The 22,707-nt window shown below is 43.2% G+C and overlaps 1 protein-coding gene across 3 annotated transcripts in view; it reads left to right on the top strand.

The window, feature by feature from the left end:
* Window positions 1–22,433, top strand: part of mtmr7a (myotubularin related protein 7a) — a 35,473-nt gene extending 13,040 nt beyond the window's left edge. Inside the window, exons 4-14 of one of the 3 annotated variants that reach the window (XM_046324177.1) lie at window positions 106–263; window positions 903–1,031; window positions 12,356–12,490; window positions 12,814–12,946; window positions 15,904–16,013; window positions 16,814–16,939; window positions 17,696–17,745; window positions 17,874–18,074; window positions 20,584–20,718; window positions 20,917–21,043; window positions 21,199–22,433. In XM_046324177.1, coding sequence (XP_046180133.1) covers window positions 106–263; window positions 903–1,031; window positions 12,356–12,490; window positions 12,814–12,946; window positions 15,904–16,013; window positions 16,814–16,939; window positions 17,696–17,745; window positions 17,874–18,074; window positions 20,584–20,718; window positions 20,917–21,043; window positions 21,199–21,552 — 1,658 coding nt within the window. In that variant the 3' untranslated portion in view covers window positions 21,553–22,433. Of the gene's footprint in view, window positions 1–105; window positions 264–902; window positions 1,032–12,355; window positions 12,491–12,813; window positions 12,947–15,903; window positions 16,014–16,813; window positions 16,940–17,695; window positions 17,746–17,873; window positions 18,075–20,583; window positions 20,719–20,916; window positions 21,044–21,183 lie in introns of all 3 variants that reach the window. The other 2 variants (XM_046324179.1, XM_046324178.1) reach the window with 2 other exon arrangements.
* Window positions 22,434–22,707: the final 274 nt, after the last annotated feature.

The following is a 22,707-nucleotide window of genomic DNA, read 5'->3' as shown; positions in this document are numbered from 1 at the left end:
TACATGATCTTATCCAATCAATCAACTGCTGATCATACCCCCCTCTCTACCCGAAAGAACCTTGCTATGTCAGTGTTGTTATTACTGTTGTGTTTTGTCTTGCAGAGCGATATGAGGAGCTGTACTGCTTTTCCTTTCATGCTAACAGTGACAAGGAGGTGAGAGGACAGGCCTGGGACTTTCTCAGCCTCAAGGCTGAGTACAGTAGAATGGGCGTTCCCAACCACCTCTGGATTCTATCCACAGTTAACCGCGACTACAAGGTCTGTATGCAAGATGCACATATTACCCTACAAGGAGACCAATTGGCCATTTTTTTTAGGATCTCATTGGTGTCTCAACTTACTGTTGAGAGTTAGAAAAGTAGAATACACGAGGTTAAATTTCAAAATTTGGTTGTGCATCAAAAATGTTTGTCTTCTTATGTCAGTCACTGACAGTCACTCAATTAGCTCAGGTCAGTTAGCATTTGTTAGATTGATAAGTTAGTTTAGCCAGCTATCGAAACTTGTAGTAATCATGGTAGATTTACGGACCGGGTAGTCCACATTGATTTTGTAAGTCACTCTCACTCAGATATCATATTAAAGATGCACTCTCAAACATTTGTATAATTTCAGCCAGTAGTTTTCAAAGTGGTGCTCACGAGCCAAAACGGGTCCCTGTTTTTTGTGTGCTATGTCATCCAATTGCTGTCACACTAAATTTTGCTTAGGGCATCCAAAAGGTTAGGGACGGCTCTGTTTGCACCCACGAGCCACTGCGGCCCCTCGTGATGAGTTCAGATGTTTTGTGGCCCCCATCCCCATCAAAGTTGCCCATCTCTTACCTAGATAGTATTTTGACTATGTACAAACCGTATCACTGCATGAATGGTGATTTTTTTTGTCATTTTCCAACAGGTGAGTGACACTTATCCTGCTGAGCTGTATGTGCCAAAATCAGCCACCCACCCAGTCATTGTTGGGAGTTCCAAATTCCGAAGCCGAGGTCGATTTCCCACGTTGTCATACTACTGTAAAGAAAACCATGTGAGTCTTGACATATCTCTCAAAACAACAGGCCATGCATATTTTTATATTCTCTCTCTCATATATACACTGCTCAAAAAAATAAAGGGAACACTTAAACAACACAATGTAACTCCAAGTCAATCACACTTCTGTGAAATCAAACTGTCCACTTAGGAAGCAACACTGATTGACAATACATTTCACATGCTGTTGTGCAAATGGGAATAGACAACAGGTGGAAATTATAGGCAATTAGCAAGACACCCCCAATAAAGGAGTGGTTCTGCAGGTGACAACCACAGACAACTTCTCAGTTACTATGCTTCCTGGCTGATGTTTTAGTCACTTTTGAATGCTGGCGGTGCTTGCAATCTAGTGGTAGCATTAGACGGAGTCTACAACCCACACAAGTGGCTCAGGTAGTGCAGCTCATCCAGGATGGCACATCAATGCGAGCTGTGGCAAGAAGGTTTGCTGTGTCTGTCAGCGTAGTGTCCAGAGCATGGAGGCGCTACCAGGAAACAGGCCAGTACATCAGGAGACGTGGAGCAGGCCGTAGGAGGGCAACAACCCAGCAGCAGGACCGCTACCTCCGCCTTTGTGCAAGGAGGAACACTGCCAGAGCCCTGCAAAATGACCTCCAGCAGGCCACAAATGTGCATGTGTCTGCTCAAACGGTCAGAAACAGACTCCATGAGGGTGGTATGAGGACTCGACGTCCACAGGTGGGGGTTGTGCTTACAGCCCAACACCGTGTAGGACGTTTGGCATTTGCCAGAGAACACCAAGATTGGCAAATTCGCCACTGGCGCCCTGTGCTCTTCCCAGATGAAAGCAGGTTCACACTGAGCACATGTGACAGACGTGACAGTCTGGATACGCCGTGGAGAACATTCTGCTGCCTGCAACATCCTCCAGCATGACCGGTTTGGCGGTGGGTCTGTCATGGTGTGGGGTGGCATTTCTTTGGGGAGCCGCACAGCCCTCCATGTGCTCTCCAAAGGTAGCCTGACTGCCATTAGGTACCGAGATGAGATCCTCAGACCCCTTGTGAGACCATATCCGGGTTCGGTTGGCCCTGGGTTCCTCCTAATGCAAGACAATGCTAGACCTCATGTGGCTGGAGTGTGTCAGCAGTTCCTGCAAGAGGAAGGCATTGATGCTATGGACTGGCCCGCCCGTTCCCCAGACCTGAATCCAATTGAGCACATCTGGGACATCATGTCTCGCTCCATCCACGTTGCACCACAGACTGTCCAGGAGTTGGCGGATGCTTTAGTCCAGGTCTGGGAGGAGATCCCTCAGGAAACCATCCGCCACCTCATCAGGAGCATGCCCAGGCGTTGTAGGGAGGTCATACAGGCATGTGGAGGCCACACACACTACTGAGCCTCATTTTGACTTCTTTTAAGGACATTACATCAAAGTTGGATCAGCCTGTAGTGTGGTTTTCCACTTTAATTTTGAGTGTGACTCCAAATCCAGACCTTCATGGGTTGATAAATTTGATTTCCATTGATAATTTTTGTGTGATTTTGTTGTCAGCACATTCAACTATGTAAAGAAAAAAGTATTTAATAAGAATATTTCATTCATTCAGATCTAGGATGTGTTATTTAGTGTTCCCTTTATTTTTTTGAGCAGTGTATATAAATACATTGTCTCAACATCAACAGTGAAGAGGCGACTCCGGGATGCTAGGCAGAGTTCTTCTGGCCATTGCCTGTGTTCTTTTGCCCATCTTAATCTTTTCTTCTTATTGGCCAGTCTGAGATATGTATTTTTCTTTGCAACTCTGCCTAGAAGGCCATCATCCCGGAGTCGCCTCTTCGCTGTTGACATTGAGACTGGTACTATTTAATGAAGCTGTCAGTTGAGGACTTTGGGGCGTCTGTTTATCAAACTAGACACTCTAATGTACTTGTCCTCTTGCTCAGTTGTGCACCGGGGCCTCCCACTCCTCTTTCTATACTGGTTAGGGCCAGTTTGTGCTGTTCTGTGAAGGGAGTACTACACAGCGTTGTACAAGATCTTCAGTTTGTTGGCAATGTCTTGCATGGAATAGCCTTCATTTCCCAGAACAAGAATAGACTGATGAGTTTCAGAAGAAAGTGCTTTATTTCTGGCCCTTTTGAGCCTGTAATCGAACCCACAAATGCTGATGCTCCAGATACTTAGCTAGTCTAAAGAAGGCCAGTTTTATTGCTTCTTTATTCAGAACAACAGTTTTCAGCTGTGGTAATATAATTGCAAAAGGGTTTTCTAATGATCAATTAGCCTTTTAAAACGTGCCATTGGAACACAGGAGTGATGGTTGCTGATAATGGGCCTCTGTACGCCTATGTAGATATTCCATTAAAAATCAGCCGTTTCCAGCTTCAATAGTCATTTACAACATCTACACTGTATTTCTGATCAATTTGATGTTATTTTAATGGACAAAAAATGGTATTGTCTTTCAAAAACAAGGACATTTCTAAGTGACCCCAAACTTTTGAACGGTAGTGTATATTTATACAAAATTCTACCCAATTCTGTGAATTGCTGCTGGAATATTCCTATTTTATTTTTGTTGAACTCTATTTAACCAGGAAATATCAGGTGTGGCTCAGTTGGTAGTGCATGATGCTTGCAACACCAGGGTTGTGTGTTCGATTCCCAAGGGGGACCATGACAGAAAAGTATGAAAATATATGCACTCACTACTGTAAGTCGCTCTTGATAACAGTGTCTACTAAAATGGCTAAATTGTTCATTTGACCCTTGAGGTTACAATCTCCATGCTGTTGATAACTCTTGTACATCAGAAGTACTTAGTAATTCCAAGTCATGTTATTTCATTGGAGACCTTGTTCTGCTGGTCAGTGGCCTTTGCTAATCCCAGTGTGTGAGTGAGTCTGGGATGACCAAGCATATCCCCTGGCCATACTGAGCAGGAGCCCAGCTCTGCTTTTGGAACTATTATAATACTTTCTTAGCCAGGCCCATTGCTCCCCAGGGAGGCCATCTACCACTCCTTAACCAGGCCCATTGCTTGTGATAAGCTTCAGGCCATGCTTTTAGTAGTATGCAGTGGAGGCTACTCAGGCTAATAATAATAGCTGGAACGGAGCAAATGGAATGGCATCAAATACATGGAAACCATATGTTTGTATTCTATACCATTCCGCTCCAGCCATTACCACGACACCATCCTTCCCGATTAAGGTGCCACCAACCTCCTAGCAGTGTATATGGCTGTGATAAGGTTCAGGCCAGGTTCCTAGCAGTATCTATGAATATGATGTGATAAGGTTCAGGTCAGGCTCGTAGCAGTATATATGGCTGTGATAAGGTTCCAGAAAATGATGTTATGGCTTTAGAAGCTTCTGATAGGCTATTTGAATTATACATAATTAATTGACAGTGTCACCAGCAAAGCACCATCACACCTCCATGCTTCACGGTGGGAACCACACATGCAGAGTTCATCCGTTCACCTACTCTGCGTCTCACAAAGACAGAGGTTGGAACCAAAAATCTCAAATTTGGACTCATCATCTGACAGATTTCCACCGGCCTAATGCCCATTGCTCGTGTTTCTTGGCCCATGCATGTCTCTTTTTCTTATTGATATTCTTAAGTACAGTGGCTTGCGAAAGTGTTCACCCCCCTAGGCATTTTTACTATTTTGTTGCCTTACAACCTGGTTTGTATCATTTGATTTACACAACATGCTTATTAACACTTTGAAGATGCAAAATATTTTTTATTGTGAAACAAACAAGAAGTAAAACAAAAAAACAGAGTACCTGAGCATGCGTAACTATTCAACCCCAAAGATGTTGATCCACCTTTTGCAGAAATTACAGCTGCAAGTCTCTTGGGATATGCCTCTATAAGCTTGGCACATTCAGCCACTGGGATTTTTGCCCATTCTTCAAGGCAAAACTGCTCCAACTCCTTCAAGTTGCATGGGTTCCGCTGGTGTAAGTCATACCACAGATTCTCAATTGGATTGAGGTCTGGGCTTTGACTAGGCCATTCCAAGTCATTTAAATGTTTTCCCTTAACCTGTTACTCCTACCCCCTACTTTTTCGAACATTCTGTTAAAAATCGCGCCTTCAGCGCCTGTAACGTCGTTCGTCTGTTGTAAGAAGAGAGTCAGACCGAAATGCAGCGTGTAGGTTACTCATGACTTTAATGAAAGTATCGCGGTACATGAAATAACTGATATAAGAAAACAACAAACGAAACGTGAAACTAATTACAGCCTATCTGGTGACTACAACACAGAGACAGGAACAAACACCCACAAAATACAACGCGAACATCAGGCTACCTAAATACGGTTCCCAATCCGAGACAACGAGAATCACCTGACTCCAATTGAGAATCGCCTCAGGCAGCCAAGCCTAACTAGACACACCCCTAATCATACACAATCCCAATTAATACAAACCTCAATACGAAACACAACATATAAACCCATGTCACACCCTGGCCTACTCAAACATATACCAAAAACACAAAATACAATGACCAAGTCGTGACAGCGCCCTGCTGCTCATGCCAGGAATATAGTATATGCATATGATTAGTATGTGTGGATAGAAAACACTCAGACGTTTATAAAACTGGTTAAATCACGGCTGTGACTATACCAGAGCGTGAGTTTCATCGAATAGCGCAGGAAAACCTGATCACTGAAAATGGAAATAAATATCCTTGCGCTTACTTCCAGGAACTGTTCAAAGTGAACCGAATTACATGAGACCGAGGTTTCAGCGCCTACAGCTACCACACATTGTCTAGAGTTTTGTCATTTGATTCAGCTTTGATTCTTGGTCTAACCGGTTCAAGGGAATCGATTCCCTCCGGTCTCCGACTGGATGTTTTGGTCGAGCTCTCTCCGGCCATGTTTTTTTCCAGACAACACCTATAGAATATACATCGCCTCCTGATGGATTTTATCGCTTATTAACGTGTACTAATACCTAAAGTTGCATTACAAAAGTATTTCGAAGTGTTTTGTGAAAGTTTATCGTCGACTTTTTGAATTTAAAAAAATGACGTTACGTTATGAAACGCTATTTTTTTCCGTTTATCACACAGTCTACATAGAACGATATCTAGGCTATATATGGACCGATTTAATCGAAAAGAAGACCCAATAGTGATTATGGGACATCTAGGAGTGCCAACAAAGAAGATGGTCAAAGGTAATGAATGTTTTATATTTTATTGTGCGGTTTGTGTAGCGCCGAATATGCTAATTATTTTGTTTACGTCCCCTGCGGGTCTTTTGTGGTGTTACATGCTATCAGATAATAGCTTCTCATGCTTTTGCCGAAAAGCATTTTAAAAATCTGACTTGTTGCCTGGATTCACAACGAGTGTAGCTTTAATTCAATACCCTGCATGTGTATTTTAATGAACGTTTGAGTTTTAACTAATACTATTAGCATTTAGCGTAGCGCATTTGCATTTCCAGAGCTCTAGATGGGACGCCTGCGTGCCAGGTAGGAGCAAGTGGTTAAACCACTCGAGTGCTGCTTTAGCAGTATGCTTAGGGTCATTGTCCTGCTGGAATGTGAACCTCCGTCCAAATCTCTGGAAGACTGAAACAGGTTTGCCTTAAGATTTTCCTGTATTTAGCGCAATCCATCATTCCTTCAATTCTGACCAGTTTCCCAGTCCCTGCCGATGAAAAACATTCCCACAGCATGATGCTGCCACCACCATGCTTCACTGTGGGGATGGTGTTCTCGGGTGATGAGAGGTGTTTGGTTGGCGCCAGACATACCATTTTCCTTGATGGCCAAAATGCTACATTTTAGTCTCATCTGACCAGAGTACCTTCTTCCATATGTTTGGGGAGTCTCCCACATGCCTTTTGGTGAACACCAAACGTATTTGCTTATTTCTTTTCTTTAAGCAATGGCCACTCTTCCGTAAAGCCCAGCTCTGTGGAGTGCAGCTCCTTCAGGGTTATCTTTGGTCTCTTTGTGGCCTCTCTGATTAATGATCTCCTTGCCTGGTCTGTGAATTTTGGTGGGCGGCCCTCTCTTGGCAGGTTTGTTGTGGTGCCATATTCTTTCAATGCTTTAATAATGAATGTAATGGTGCTCTGTGGGATGTTTGAAGTTTTGGATGTTTTTTTAACCCAACCCTGATCTGTACTTCTCCACAACTTTGTCCCTGACCTGTTTGGAGAGCTCCTTGGTCTTCATGGGGCCGCTTGCTTGGTGGTGCCCATGGCTTAGTGGTGTTGCAGACTCTGGGGCCTTTCAAAAGAGGTGTGTATATACAGTTTACATACACTTAGGTTGGAGTCATTGAAACTAGTTTTTCAACCACTCCACAAATTTCTTGATAAGAAACTATAGTTTTGGCATGTCGGTTAGGACTTCTACTTTGTGCATGACCCAAGTAATTTTTCCAACAATTGTTTACAGACAGATTATTTCACTTGTAATTCACTGTATCACAATTCCAGTGGGTCAGAAGTTTACATACACTAAGTTGACTGTGCCTTTAACTTCTCATGGCTACAGAGGCAGTATTGAGTAGCTTGGATGAAAGGTGCCCAGAGTAAACAGCCTGCTCCTCAGTCCCAGTTGCTAATATATGCATAGTATTATTAGTATTGGATAGAAAACATTCTGAAGTTTCTAAAACTGTTTGAATTATATGTCTGTGACTATAACAGAACTCATATGGCAGGCAAAAACCTGAGAAGAAATCCAAACAGGAAGTGGGAAATCTGAGGTTGGTAGATTTTCAACCCAGCCCCTATTAAATACACAGTGGGATATTGGGATAATGTTCCATAAGGTGTTTTTTAGGTGTTTTTTAATCTGTTTTTTAAATACAATTTGACTGATTTCGTCAGTTACTTGATGTGGAATAGAGTTCCATGTAGTCATGGCTCTATGTAGTACTGTGTGCCTCCCATAGTCTGTTCTGGACTTGGGGACTGTGAAGAGACCTCTTGTGGCATGTCTTGTAGACAGACAGCTCGGTGCATTCAACATGTCAATAACTCTCATAAATAAAAGTAGTGATGAAGTTAATCTCTCCTCCACTTTCAGCCAGGAGAGATTGACATGCGTATTATTAATATTAGCTCTCTGTATATCCAAGGGCCAGCCATGCTGCCCTGTTCTGAGCCCATTGCAATTTTCCTAAGTCCTTTTTTGTGGCACTTGACCACACGACTGAACAGTAGTCAAGGTGCAACAGTACTAAGGCCTGTAGGACCTGCCTTGTTGATAGTGTTGTTAAGAAGGCAGAGCATCTCTTTATTATAGACAAACTTCTCCCCATTTTAGCTACTACTGCATCAATATGTTTTGACCATGACCGTTTACAATCTAGTGTTACTCCAAGCAGTTTAGTCATCTCAACTTGCTCAATTTCCACATTTTTTATTACAAGATTTAGTTGAGGTTTAGGTTGTAGTGAGTGTTTTGTTCTAAATACAATGCTTTCAGTTTTAGAAATATTTAGGGCTAACTTATTCCTTGCCACCCACTCTTAAACCAACTGCAGCTCTTTGTTGAGTGTTGCAGTCATTTCAGTCGCTGTAGCAGCTGATGTGTATAGTGTTGAGTCATCCGCATACATATAAACTCTGGCTTTACTCAGTCAGTGACATGTCGTTAGCAAAAATTGAAAAAAGCAAGGTGCCTAAACAGCTACTCTGGGGAATTCCTGATTCTAACTGAATTGTATTTGATAGGCTTCCATTAAAGAACACCCTCTGTGTTCTGTTAGACAAGTAACTCTTTAACATTCAGGTCCGGCTCCTAGCAGTGTATATGGCTTTGATAAGCTTCAGGCCAGGCTACTAGCAGTATATATGGCTGTGATAAGGTTCAGGCCAGGCTTCTTGCAGTATATATGGATATGATAAGGTTCAGGTCAGGCTCCTAGCAGTATATATGGCTGTGATACGGTTCAGGTCAGGCTCCTAGCAGTATATATGGCTGTGATAAGGTTCAGGTCAGGCTCCTAGCAGTTTACATGGCTATGATAAGCTTCAGGCCAGGCTCCTAGCAGTATATATGGCTGTGATAAGGTTCAGGCCAGGCTCCTTGCAACTCCTTGCAGTATCTAGTTCAGACAGGGCTGGGCTTTTCTGGCACATGCTTCACTTCCCAAGGAAACCCAGGGCTCCCCTCTGATGAACAAATCTTTTCTTTTCAATGCACTTCTATGAAGTACGGTATGAGTGCATGTGTGTCCCAAATAGCACCCTATTCCTTATATAGCACACTACTTTTGACCAGGGCCCAATATGGTGCTATTTGGAATGCAGCCCATGTGTGACCCACCCTAGAGACCAGAGTCAGAGCAGAGTGAATTAGACATACAACCGGCTTCAATCTCTGCACAGGACTGATGACTACTACATCTGTGTGCCTGTGTATCTACTGTAGAACAGTGAGGACCTGTCACGATCGTCGTAAGAAGCGGACCAAAATGCAGCGTGGTATGTGTTCATGATGATATTTTAATTAAAGAAAGCACTGAACACTGAATACAAAACCAGAAACGAAAAACGACCGTGAAGCTATATATCAAAATGTGCTGACACAAGCAACTAACATAGACACATACAAAGCAAACTATGGTCAGGGGTTGGGCAGGCTCGGTGCTCGAGACCTCCAGTGCGCATCCACGGTCCGGTCTATCCGGTGCCTCCACACACCAGGCCTCCGGTGGCAGCCCCCCGCACCAGGCTGTCTCTCTGTCTCCTCCCTACAGGTGCTCCCGCCTGTCCAGCACTGCCAGAGTCTCCCGCTTGCCCAACGCTGCCAGAGGCTCCCGCCTGCCCAGCGCTGCCAGAGTCTCCCGCCTGTCCAGCGCTGCCAGAGTCTCCCGCCTGTCCAGCGCTGCCAGAGTCTCCCGCCTGTCCAGCGCTGCCAGAGTCTCCCGCCTGTCCAGCGCTGCCAGAGTCTCCCGCCTGTCCAGCGCTGCCAGAGTCTCCCGCCTGTCCTGAGCTGCCAGAGTCGCCCGCCAGTCAGGAGCTGCCAGAGTCGCCCGCCTGTCCAGCGCTGCCAGAGTCTCCCGCCTATCCAGCGCTGCCAGAGTCTCCCGCCTGTCCTGAACTGCCAGAGTCTCCCGCCTGTCCTGAACTGCCAGAGTCTCCCGCCTGTCCTGAACTGCCAGAGTCGCCCGCCTGTCCAGCGCTGCCAGAGTCTCCCGCCTGTCCTGAGCTGCCAGAGTGTCCCGTCTCTCCTGAACTGCCAGAGTCGCCCGCCTGTCCTGAGCCGCCAGAGTTGCCCGTCAGTCAGGAGCCAGAGCCGCCGGTGAGTCGGGAGCTGCACGAGCCGTCCATTACTCCGGTGCTGCCGGAATCTCCCGTCCATTCGGGACCCGTTGCAAGGGTCCCCAGTCCGAGGTCGGCGTTGAGGGTCGCCGCTCTAAAGAGGCCACAGAGGCGGGTAAAGAGGCGGGCAAAGACTATGGTGGAGTTGGGTCCACGTCTCACGGGAGAGCCGCAGCCGCAAACAGACGCCCACCCAGACCCTCCCCAATAGGTTCAGTCCGAGGACCAGTCTCTATATAAAGTTCATATTGCAGTAGAACAGTGAGGACCAGTCTCTATATAAAGTTCATATTGCAGTAGAACAGTGAAGACCAGTCTCTATGTATAGTTCATATTGCAGTAGAACAGTGAGGACCAGTCTCTATATAAAGCTCATATTGCAGTAGAACAGTAGGGTCCAGTCTCTATATAAAGTTCATATTGCAGTAGAACATTGAGGACCAGTCTCTATATAAAGTTCATATTGCAGTAGAACGGTAGGGACCAGTCTCTATATAAAGTACTAATTGCAGTCGAACAGTAGGGACCAGTTTCTATATAATGTTCATATTGCAGTGGAACAGTGAGGATCAGTCTCTGTATAAAGTTCATATTGCAGTAGAACAGTGAGGACCAGTCTCTATATAAAGTTCATATTGCAGTAGAACAGTGAGGACAAGTCTCTATATAAAGCTCATATTGTGGTAGAACAGTGAGGACCAGTCTCTATGTAAAGTTCATATTGCAGTAGAACACTGAGGAGCAGTATTATATATAAAGCTCATTTTGTAGTAGAACAGTAGGGACCAGTCTCTATATAAAGTTCATATTGCAGTAGAACAGTGAGGACCCGTCTCTTTATGATGCTCATATTGCAGTAGAACAGTGAGGACCAGTCTCTATATAAAGTTCATATTGCAGTAGAACAGTGAGGACCAGTCTCTATATAAAGTTCACATTGCAGTGGAACGGTAGGGACCAGTCTCTATATAAAGTTCATATTGCAGTAGAACATTGAGGACCAGTCTCTATATAAAGTTCACATTGCAGTGGAACGGTAGGGACCAGTCTCTATATAAAGTTCATATTGCATTGGAACAGTGAGGACCAGTCTCTATATACAGCTCATATTTTAGTAGAACAGTGAGGACCAGTCTCTATATAAAGTTCATATTGCAGTCGAACACTGAGGAGCAGTATTCTATATAAAGCTCATATTGCAGCAGAACAGTAGGGACCAGTCTCTTTATAAAATTCATATTGCAGTAGATCAGTGAGGGCCGGTCTCTATATAAAGTTCATATTGCATTGGAACAGTGAGGACCAGTCTCTATTTAAAGGTCATATTTCAGTAGAACAGTGAGGACCAGTCTCTAAAGAATGTTCATATTGCAGTTGAACAGTGAGATCCAGTCTCTATACAACGTTAATATTGCAGTAGAACAGTGAGTACCAGTCTCTATATAAAATTCATATTGCAGTCGAACAGTGAGGACCAGTCTCTAAATAAAGTTCATATTGCAGTAGAACAGTGAGGACCAGTCTCTATATAAAGTTCATATTGCAGTAAAACAGTGAGGACCAGTCTCTATATAAATGTCATATTTCAGTAGTACAGTCGGGACCAGTCTCTATATAAAGTTCATATTGCAGTAGAACAGTGTGGACCTGTCTCTATATAAAGTTCATATTGCAGCCTGGGTTAGAGTGTTTTATGTGTGAGGTCAGGTTCCCAGGGTTCAGTGTTCAGATGTGGCTCTGTTCTCCCTGCTGCTCTGTATGTATGATCTGTGGGGGACAAGTCACTCTGGGAACCACACAGGGGTCGCTGGCCCAATCTCCCCCACGTCTCATACAAAAATATGAAATTGTGCAGTTGCTGTATTACACCAAGACATAATCACCATGGTAAATGTAGGTTTCTGTCCTAAATATGAATCAGCAGTGTGAATATGTCATTATTCTGACTGTATAGTACAACAGTGCCTTGTATATATAGTATATTGCCTTGTTTTTAGAGGTCTCTCCCTTCTACCCCCTCTCCAGGCTGCCATCTGTCGTAGCAGTCAGCCCCTGTCTGGCTTCAGTGCCCGCTGCCTGGAGGATGAGCAGATGCTGGAGGCCATTGTGAGGTCCAACCCCCGTAGTGACTTCATGTATGTGGTGGACACCAGGCCCAAGGTGAGCCCCTGGCCACAGGGCCAATGGAAGTCCTTCAACAACGTCTTTTCTGTATGTTCAGGTGGAGCTTTGTTTTTCAATGCAGCATTTTGCTAGCTGGGCCCTCGGGCCAGGGGCTCATCTTGGGCCTGGTGTCAGCTGGTCAAGCTCACATTAAATGCCTGGCTTCATGCCGTTGAGAACATGCACAACATGTACAAAAACAGTGGCAACCTTCATCCTAACTTTAACATGCGGAAGACTTGCTCCATCTAGTCTTTAAAAGTCATGTCTCTCTGAGGATTTCTCTTTGATTAAACTGTATGTACTGTATGTCTTTCCAGCTGAATGCAATAGCAAACCGAGCAGCAGGGAAAGGCTATGAAAACGAAGACAACTACTCCAACATCAAGTTTCAGTTCATAGGCATTGAGAACATCCATGTGATGAGGAACAGCCTCCAGAAAATGCTAGAAGGTATGAATCGGGTCAACTCCCACAGTGTTGGAGGCCTGTAGCAGATCATCTTACATTGCATCCATATGAATACTCTACAGTCGGCCAGCTAGCTATCACTCTGTGGCTCACTAGACCTCGTTCAGCCATAAAAGCCCATCTCAGTGTTGTTCAGTACATCACTGAGAGCTTGATTTCAGAGAATGCCAAAGTAATATTCACTCAGCCACAGGTTTGTTTTGTCTACTGTCTCTCAACTTTATTAAAACCCAATACAGTTCCAGACTGGATTAGTCTTGATCCCTCGAATGTGATCCCACTTCATTCTCTCAATATACCAGGTCCCCTGCCATCCCTGTGGCTTTAATATGCAGCGGTGCAGACTGCTCTGCTCTGCAATCAGGACTTAGGTTGACCCATAGGAGCGTTTCTGGGCAATGTGCAGGGCCAGGAAGACATTGAATCCATCTGGATTTCATCTGCAAACTATTTTTGTTTCCTGGAGTGGCCGATTTGGGACCTTTTTCCCCTTAAGAGGGAGACGGAGGGCGTGAGAATTATGTGATTTAGCGTATGAAAAATAATATCTGGCCTTAGCTGTGATAACTCCTTGCCCCCTGGAAACACAAGGGAGTCTACGGGTTCTGAAGAATGCAAGAGAGAGGCTTTGTCCTGCAACAGATTGCATGGCAATGCAGTAGATAGCTATGTCAGTTCAAAACATTATTTTCATTATTCTTCAGAAAACAATAGTTTCCCGGAAATTAGCCCATGCTGTAAAACCAAGGTTGACTGAACCCGTTCACCTGCAGGCTCCAGCTGCCTGTTGCAGAGTCACATGTCAGTTGGGCTCACGGGTCAGCGCACTAATATTGTCTGGAAGTAGAGTACTCAGGGTCACACACACACGTCAACACATCTGTCAACCCACCCCTCTGTGTACCTCTATCAACTCTTAATAGCCATCTGGAGAGATGGATGTTTTTGTAGGGAGTTGGCATATCTACAAATTATTATTGAAAATATTTGTGTTTATTTGAAAACTCTCCTTCGTTAACCAAGCTGTCAACACTGGAGAAACTCTGGAAATGTTGTCACTTTGTCACAACTGACAAATTATTGATCTTAAACTTTCAGATTATAAATGAAAAGTTATACAGTGTATGTTTTCAAGGAAAACAAATCACGTAATGCATTAAGCTGTATGCTGCAGAATTGAGTCTGCATTTAGTTGCCTGTCTTCTGTCTCAATATTTAAAGTGATGTCCAGTGTCAAATGGCCTGTGCCAATATTGACTCAAGAGTCCCCAACATCATATTGGGAAGAAAACATACAGTACCAGTCAAAAGTTTAGACATACCTACTCATTCCAGGGTTTTTCTTTGTTTTTACTATTTTCTACATTGTAGAATAATAGTGAAGACATCGAAACTATGAAATAACACATATGGAATCATGTAGTAACCAAAGAAGTGTTAAACAAATCAAAATATATTTTATATTTGCGATTATTCAAACCAGCTTCATTAGGTAGTCACCTGGAATGCATTTCAAATTAACAGGTGTGCCTTGTTAAATGTTAATTTGTGGAATTTCTTTCCTTAATGCATTTAAGCCAATCAGTTGTGTTGTGACAAGGTAGGGGTGGTATACAGAATATAGCCCTATTTGGTAAAAGACCAAGTCCATATTATGACATGAACAGCTCAAATAAGCAAAGAGAAACGACAGTCCATCGTTATTTTATGACTTGAAGGTCAGTCAATCTGGAAAATTTCAAGAACTTTGAAAGTTTCTTCAGGTGCAGTCGCAAAAAACCATCAAGCTCTATGATGAAACTGGCTCTCATTAGGACCGACACAGGAAAGGAAGACCCAGAGTTACCTTTGCTGCAGAGGATAAGTTCATTAGAGTTACCAGCCTCAGAAATTGCAGCCCAAATAAATGCTTTACAGAGTTCAAGTAACAGACACATCTCAACATCAACTGTTCAGAGGAGACTGTGTGAGTCAGGCCTTCAAAGAAACCACTACTAAAGGACACAGATAAGAAGAAGAGACTTGCTCCGGCCAAGAAACACAAACAATTGACATTAGACCGGTGGAAATCTGTCCTTTGGCCTGATGAGTCCAAATTGGAGATGTTTGGTTCCAGCCTCTGTGTCTTTGTGAGACGCAGAGTAGGTGAACGGATTATCTCTGCATGTGTGGTTCCCAACGTGAAGCATAGAGGAGGAGGTGTGATGGTGTGGGGGTGTTTTGCTGGTGACACTGTCAGTGATTTATTTAGAATTCAAGGCACACTTAGCCAGCATGGCTACCACAGCATTCTGCAGTGATACGCCATCCCATCAGGTTTGCACTTCGTGGGACTATCTTTTGTTTTTCAACAGAACAATGACCCAAAACACAGCTCCAGGCTGTGTAAGGGCTGTTAGACCAAGAAGAAGAGTGATGGAGTGCTGCATCAGATGACCTGGCCTCCACAATCATCCAACCTCAACCCAATTGAGATGGTTTGGGATGAGTCGGACCGCAGAGTAGCAGCCAACAAGTGTTCAGCATATGTGGGAACTCCTTCAAGTCTCTTGGAAAAGTATTCCTCATGAAGCTGGTTGAGAGAGTGACAAGAGTGTACAAAGCTGTCATCAAGGCAAAGGGTGGCTAATTTGAAAAATCTCAAATGTATTTTGATTTGTTTAACACTTTTTTGGTTACTACATGATTCCATATGTGTTATTTCATAGTTTTGATGTCTTCACTATTGTTCTACAATATAGGAAATAGTCCAAATAAAGAAAAACCTTGAATTTTCAAAGTTTTCCAGAAATCCCAGTTAGAAGATTCCTGGAATCAGGAAGGAATAAGCAGAAAATCTTTGAATCCTCCAATCATGATTTCTGGAAAACCGGGGAATGATGGGGAATTTGTAACCGTATCTGTGTCTACCACTGACCCCGGTGTGTTTTCCCCTGCAGTGAGTGAGGCATGGTCCCCCTCCATGTCAGAGTTCCTGGAGGGTCTGGAAAGCTCAGGCTGGCTAAAACACATCAAAGCTGTCCTGGATGCTGGCATCTTCATCGCCAAGGTTAGTCTGTCTGGATGATAATCCCCTCTGTCTGTCTCAGTGCTACACTTAACCCTCCTGTTGTGTTCTTTTCATGTTAATTAATTCTGTGTTCCCGGTCCAAAATGACCAACCCATTATAGCTGATTGTAAATCCATAATAATGCATATATTACCACCTAATGTTGTGTTAGATCTTTTTATCAACTTAAATTCTTGTGAACAGTTTTTGAATCTTCTATTTGCTATTTATGGCCTGTAGGCCTCATTGACCTGAACTCATACAACTCGTTTTGAGATTTAAAAAAGCACAATGTATGGATTATTTTGACTATAACCAATACTCAGATGAAACACATTGTGCTATTTATCACAGACTACTTTGTGTCAAAGTTTAACAAGGACTCTCTCCTCCTCACCAGTGTCATGATCAAAGATATAATCAAGAGCCTCACATACACTACATCTTTTGGTCATTGTGCTGCCACAGAATTAATTGTGAGCAAGGCCTCAAAAAAGCTTTATATACCAGAGCTGCAAGAAAAGTTCTAAATATTATTGAAACAATGTTGTGATTGTTTGTGAGAATGCCAACAGGTGTGGTTCCTGTGGGGGAAAGATTCTGTTGGGGAAAGGGAAAGTACAAATTTAAATAAAACACCCAAAATGTAATGAAAATCATCTAAATGTATTTTGTGTGTTCAGATGCCCCATGTGGAGAACACAGCAGGAGGGTCGACGAGAACACAGCAGGAGGGTTAAGTTATTGTTTCTCAGACTCTCTCTCTCGTGTCTGCGTGCGTGCCTGCATGCATGTGTAGGCCGTTGCAGAGGATGGCGTCAGTGTCTTGGTCCACTGCTCAGACGGTTGGGATCGTACTGCTCAGGTGTGCTCTGTGGCCTCCGTGCTCCTGGACCCCTACTACAGGACTCTCAAAGGACTCATGGTACATCCCCTACTGTCTCTCTGAGCAGGGTATCTGCATATTCACTAGTGTACATCATGAACCTATAGTCAGTTTATAGTGTATGGGTTCATGTATGTCATATTCATAGAAATAATTACCCTAAATATTATATCATACAGTCAGCTCTTAACACATGATCAGCAGGTTTGTAATGATTCATGTTTAAAACCTCCTCTACCTAGTAGCCACTAGCGCTCAATACGTGTTTGAATAGATGGCACTTCATTTGAAATGAAGAACATTCCTTTTCCCTTCGTTTCTGGCTGTGTTTTAGTTTTTCACATTTTTATTGACATGTAAGCACATTGATGTTGAGATACTGTTAAATTACGGTGTGATTGTAGTTGATCACGTCCTCTTGGACGGTAATGTAAGTAGGTCCGTGCTGTGCTTATGGTTCTGGATTCTTTGATCACGAGGATTTGCTCAGTCTGACTGGGTTTCTGCCAAAAGGCATCTCCATGGAAAAAAGTTACTGTGACAGGAAGCCTGACTTCTTAAAATCATCTTGAGACTTAGTAGAAAACCACCCCACACATTGGGTGAGGAAGTTCAAGCTTTCTCATGGTGCAAACTGTCTCTCTCTCTGTAATATTTGTACTCTTTACTGTCCAAGTGTAAGCTGTGAAACAAAGATGAAAGTGATGAAACAGGTTTAGACCCAAGTTATATACAAATAACACCTTCTGGCATCCTCATGCATAAGTAAATCATATTTTATTCCCCTGTATTCAGGTTCTCATTGAAAGAGACTGGGTTTCCTTTGGACACAAGTTCTCTCACAGGTGTGAACTATTGTGTTTTCTTGCAGATATAATTATTTCCTTTAGCAACAAAATCAAAAGTTGTACACTATATAGGGAATAGTGTGCCATTTGGGAAGCAGGCTACCCATGTTGCCCTCTCCCCTCAGATACAACCACCTGGATGGAGACCCCAAGGAGGTGTCCCCGGTCATAGACCAGTTCCTGGAGTGTGTGTGGCAGCTGTCGGAGCAGTTCCCCTGTGCCTTTGAGTACAACGAGAGGTTCCTCATCACCATCCACAACCACATCTACTCCTGCCAGTATGGAAACTTCATAGGCAATAACCAGAAGGAGAGGACGGAGCTTAGGTAATAACCAGAAGGAGAGGACGGAGCTTAGGTAGTAACCAGAAGGAGAGGACGGAGCTTAGGTAATAACCAGAAGGAGAGGGTGGAGCTTAGGTAATAACCAGAAGGAGCTGGTGGAGCTTAGGTAATAACCAGAAGGAGAGGGTGGAGCTTAGGTAATAACCAGAAGGAGAGGGTGGAGCTTAGGTAATAACCAGAAGGAGAGGGTGGAGCTTAGGTAATAACCAGAAGGAGAGGGTGGAGCTTAGGTAATAACCAGAAGGAGAGGGTGGAGCTTAGGTAATAACCAGAAGGAGAGGGTGGAGCTTAGGTAATAACCAGAAGGAGAGGATGGAGCTTAGGTAATAACCAGAAGGAGAGGGTGGAGCTTAGGTAATAACCAGAAGGAGATGGTGGAGCTTAGGTAATAACCAGAAGGATAGGACGGAGCTTAGGTAATAACCAGAAGGAGAGGACGGAGCTTAGGTAATAACCAGAAAGAGAGAGCAGAGCATAGGTAATAACCAGAAGGAGAGGGCGGAGCATAGATAATAACCAGAAAGAGAGAGTAGAGCAAAGGTAATAACCAGGTAGAGAGAGCAGAGCATAGATAATAACCAGTAAGAGAGAGCAGAGCATAGGTAATAACCTGAAGGAGATGGCGGGGCATAGCTAATAACCAGAAAGAGAGAGCAGAGCATAGGTAATAACCAGGAAGAGAAAGCAGAGCATAGATAATAACCAGGAAGAGAGAGCAGAGCATAGATAATAACCAGGAAGAGAGAGCAGAGCATAGGTAATAACCAGGAAGAGAGAGCAGAGCATAGGTAATAACCAGGAAGAGAGAGCAGAGCATAGATAATAACCAGGAAGAAAGAGCAGAGCTAAGGTAATAGATAGAAGTCTGTCAATTTGCCGTTCCTTGTCTTGAATTTTTGAAACTGACTGTGACTTCACACATAACTAATCTAAACTATTGACTGAAATGTTAAGGCTTTTTTGCTTATTATTTCAGATATAATAGTGTTCAAATTCACCTAACATGAGACACAGATTTAAACAAATAGGCCTACTGGGCTAGCCAATACAAGAGACATGAACAGCTTCAGTTAGACCAGACAAAAAAGAGAGCAGGAATTCACACACACATTCTTTCTTTCTCAGTCAGAATCATTTTGGAATTATACATTTTGTGTTGAGCTGGAGTTGGTCGGTGCCATTTTTTTGGGAATGGCCTTATTTCTATTACAGCATCTTGGATGACTGTCATTCATATTATATTCACCCAGCTCAATGTAACAGCGGTAGGTTTAGGCTACTACATGATACTCACATTTTCCCTATACTCGTCATGAGGTTGCTACAACCTAGCCGATGAATGAAGGTTTACAACATAGTGCACAAATTGAGAGAAATTTGAGTAATCCATGTAACAGATATTGACACATTCAATACCGTCTTGCACACTCTTGCCTGCATCTAGCTGATCTAGGTTGTAATCATTAGTCCAAAAGTTACAAACAAGTGTTTCTATTAGACAAATGTAGGTATGTTTATCCTTGTTTGGTATCGTTTAACTGCTATACCGTTGTCACCATATTAGCTAGCGTCAAGTAAACATAGCTACTAGAACTAACGCGTTAGTAAACCTGCTACAATCATGCAGTACAGTGTACAGTTACAGCAGCAAGCAGTTTATCAATTACACTGGCGTGTCCAGGTGGCAGTAAATTAATAAAGCCAAAAGCGTACCTTGACTTAGAAGAGTTCCAGTGTTGGATAGCCATAGGTAACATAGAATCATTCTCTGTTTGAGCTGGAGTAAGTGAAAGTGAATTTGTTTTCAGAAATATACTTAAACTCTTTGAAAAAAGGGTTCCATAAAGGTTCTTCGGCTGTCCCCATAGGAGAAACATTTTTGGTTCCAGGTAGAACTCTTTTGGGTGCTAGCTAGCTGTAGCTTATGCTTTCAGTACTAGATTCATTCTCTGATCCTTTTATTGGGTGGACAACATGTCAGTTCATGCTGCAAAAACTCTGATAGGTTAGAGGATGTACTCCGGAAGTTGTCATAATTACTGTGTATGTCTAGGGAAGGGGGTGAGAACCACGAGCCTCCTTGGTTTTGTATTGAAGTCAATATACCCAGAGGACGGAAACTAGCTGTCCTCTGGCTACACCTTGGTGCTACACTACAAGTGATGTTGAGACTACTGTAGACCTTCATTGCGAAACAGCGTTTTTTAAATCAATTATTTGGTGACATGTATAGTTTTATCTAAAAAGGATTACTTTTGTAATGTTTCGCTATTTGTATTTTTATCAAATTTACTGAGGAGTATGGTCCTCCCCTTTCTCTTCAGAGAAGCCTCCAACTGGTTGACATGTGTGGTGTGTTTTGTGTTGAGCTGTAGTTGACATGTGTGATGTGTGTGGCTGTAGTTGACATGTGTGATGTGTGTGTCTGTAGTTGACATGTGTGATGTTTGTGTCTATGGTTGACATGTGTGGTGTGTTTTTGTGTTGTCAGACATCAGGAGAAGACCCATTCTCTGTGGACCTACTTGTGGGAGAACAGGACTGACCACATCAACCCCCTGTACAGACCTGACCACAGCCAGACTCAGGGGGTTCTGCGCCCAGTTACCGCCCCCTACTGTTTTAAGTAGGTTGTGCATATTTAAGGACAAGTAGTATTTCCCCACTATTTTTCTCAACTGTATTGAATATGTATAAACTGTGTGTGTGTGTGTGTGTGTGTGTGTGTGTGTGTGTGTGTGTGTGTGTGTGTGTGTGTGTGTGTGTGTGTGTGTGTGTGTGTGTGTGTGTGTGTGTGTGTGTGTGTGTGTGTGTGTGTGTGTAGGTTCTGGAGGGCCTTATACAACCGTTTTGACAGAGGCATGCATCCTCGCCAGTCTGTGATAGACTACCTGATGGCCATCAGAGAGGAGACACAGCAGCTGGAGGAGCAGCTTGTCTCCCACAAGGAGGTAAGGCAGGACAGGAGGGCTGATGATATAGGCTATGTCCCAAATCACACTCTATTTCCTATTTCGTGCACTACTTTTGACCAGGACCATTTGATTGAAGTCGCTGTTCTTGTCTTAGTTTTTTTTCTAATATTATGTAGTGTTATCCACCCTAGAAAATAGCCATGTTGGAGAAGGAGCAGGGGAAGAGCATCCAGACAAAAACTAACACGTTGGATAGGAGCCACGCGGTGTGGGCCTCTCCCCCCTCAGAGAGCTGCCTGGGTTTGGCCAACACCCCAGGGGACTACAGCGGACTGGGAGACTTCCTCAGTTCATCACCCTGCCAGCAGATGGGGCCAGAGAGCAGTCTTCTGATCCTCCCCCGACCAGGGGAGAGCCGCAAACCGTCCGACCCAGACCTCTCCACCAACAGTGATGACCAGGAGTCGGGCATAGCAGATCTCAGCTCCCCGCCAAGTGAGGACAGTGCCAAGGACCCTGATGAGGCTGCCTACTCTGCTGCCTGAGCAGTAGTGACATTAATGTTGTCAGAGGGAAGAGAGGTGCACTTTAATGGGCAATTGCGCAATGGGTATTATAAACTGACTAACTGTTGGGAATGATTAGTCAGTGAAATGACAAGTGGATCTGATCTGTATGTGTGTTATTTGTGTAGAGTTTTTACTTTTCATGTGGTTTATGGTATTCCATACTTAAGAAGTTAGCTACAACAATGAATGGATTTCGTCAGAGCCTTTACAACTAAATAAAATATTTAATGTTATATATTTATGCAAATGTGTAATATGATAATAATATATTTTTAAATTAAATTTGGACTAAAAATCTTTCAAGTGCACTGTAAACCAAAACATGATATCAAATGCCAAATTTGTCATTATACTCATGCAGTAAACCTCTCCTAATTTAGTGTAGTTTTATAACCAAAGCCATTCCATCTGGTTCACTGGGCTCATTGTGCATGCTGTAACTCACGAAGCTACTGAACCAACCCAGCATGCTGCTGTAGCATGTGGAGATATTGGCATGCTAGTACTAGGGGACAGACACACAGGGAGGAGAGTAGCTTTGTGCATCTCACCCAACAGTATGATCACAATTCTGTTCAAACAGCTTAGGTTTCACTGTCAAAGCACAGGTACTGAATGTCTTGTGGAATAATATATACTGCTATTGTAAGCATTGCATGTTGTTTTATTTGTATAAAGAATATACATAATATGTCCTATCTATATCCTATTTCAAAGAAATATTACAACATAAATATTTATTTTTATTTAGTTCATTTGTAAATGAATTGATTTGATTGTGTTAAAAGTTCACTAGAAAAGACCACTAAAGCTATAAGAGGACTTGTGCATTAAATAAAGATTGAACATTCTTGGGATTAAGACTTTTGCCTTACCTTATAAACAAAAAGTATATTTATGAAAGTTGATTCAACATTCAAGTTTTTGATGGATATTTTCTGCTTGCTTATGCTACGTTCATAACTAAAGTGGAAAGGTGGTATTTACCCATACGCATGGGAAAAATCCACCTGAATACCCTTCCAACTCAATTACTGAGCTCTGACTTCTCCCACATGCTGTACCAGGGTTGCCTACTCCTTGTATACATCATCCAACTAAATCCTTAGTTAGTATAATGGGGATCCTGTT

The sequence above is a fragment of the Oncorhynchus gorbuscha genome, linkage group LG23 (assembly GCF_021184085.1).
Source record: "Oncorhynchus gorbuscha isolate QuinsamMale2020 ecotype Even-year linkage group LG23, OgorEven_v1.0, whole genome shotgun sequence".
Classification (NCBI taxonomy): domain Eukaryota; kingdom Metazoa; phylum Chordata; class Actinopteri; order Salmoniformes; family Salmonidae; genus Oncorhynchus; species Oncorhynchus gorbuscha.
Note: the sequence above shows the minus strand (reverse complement) of the source record. Positions and strands in the feature narration are given on the sequence as shown.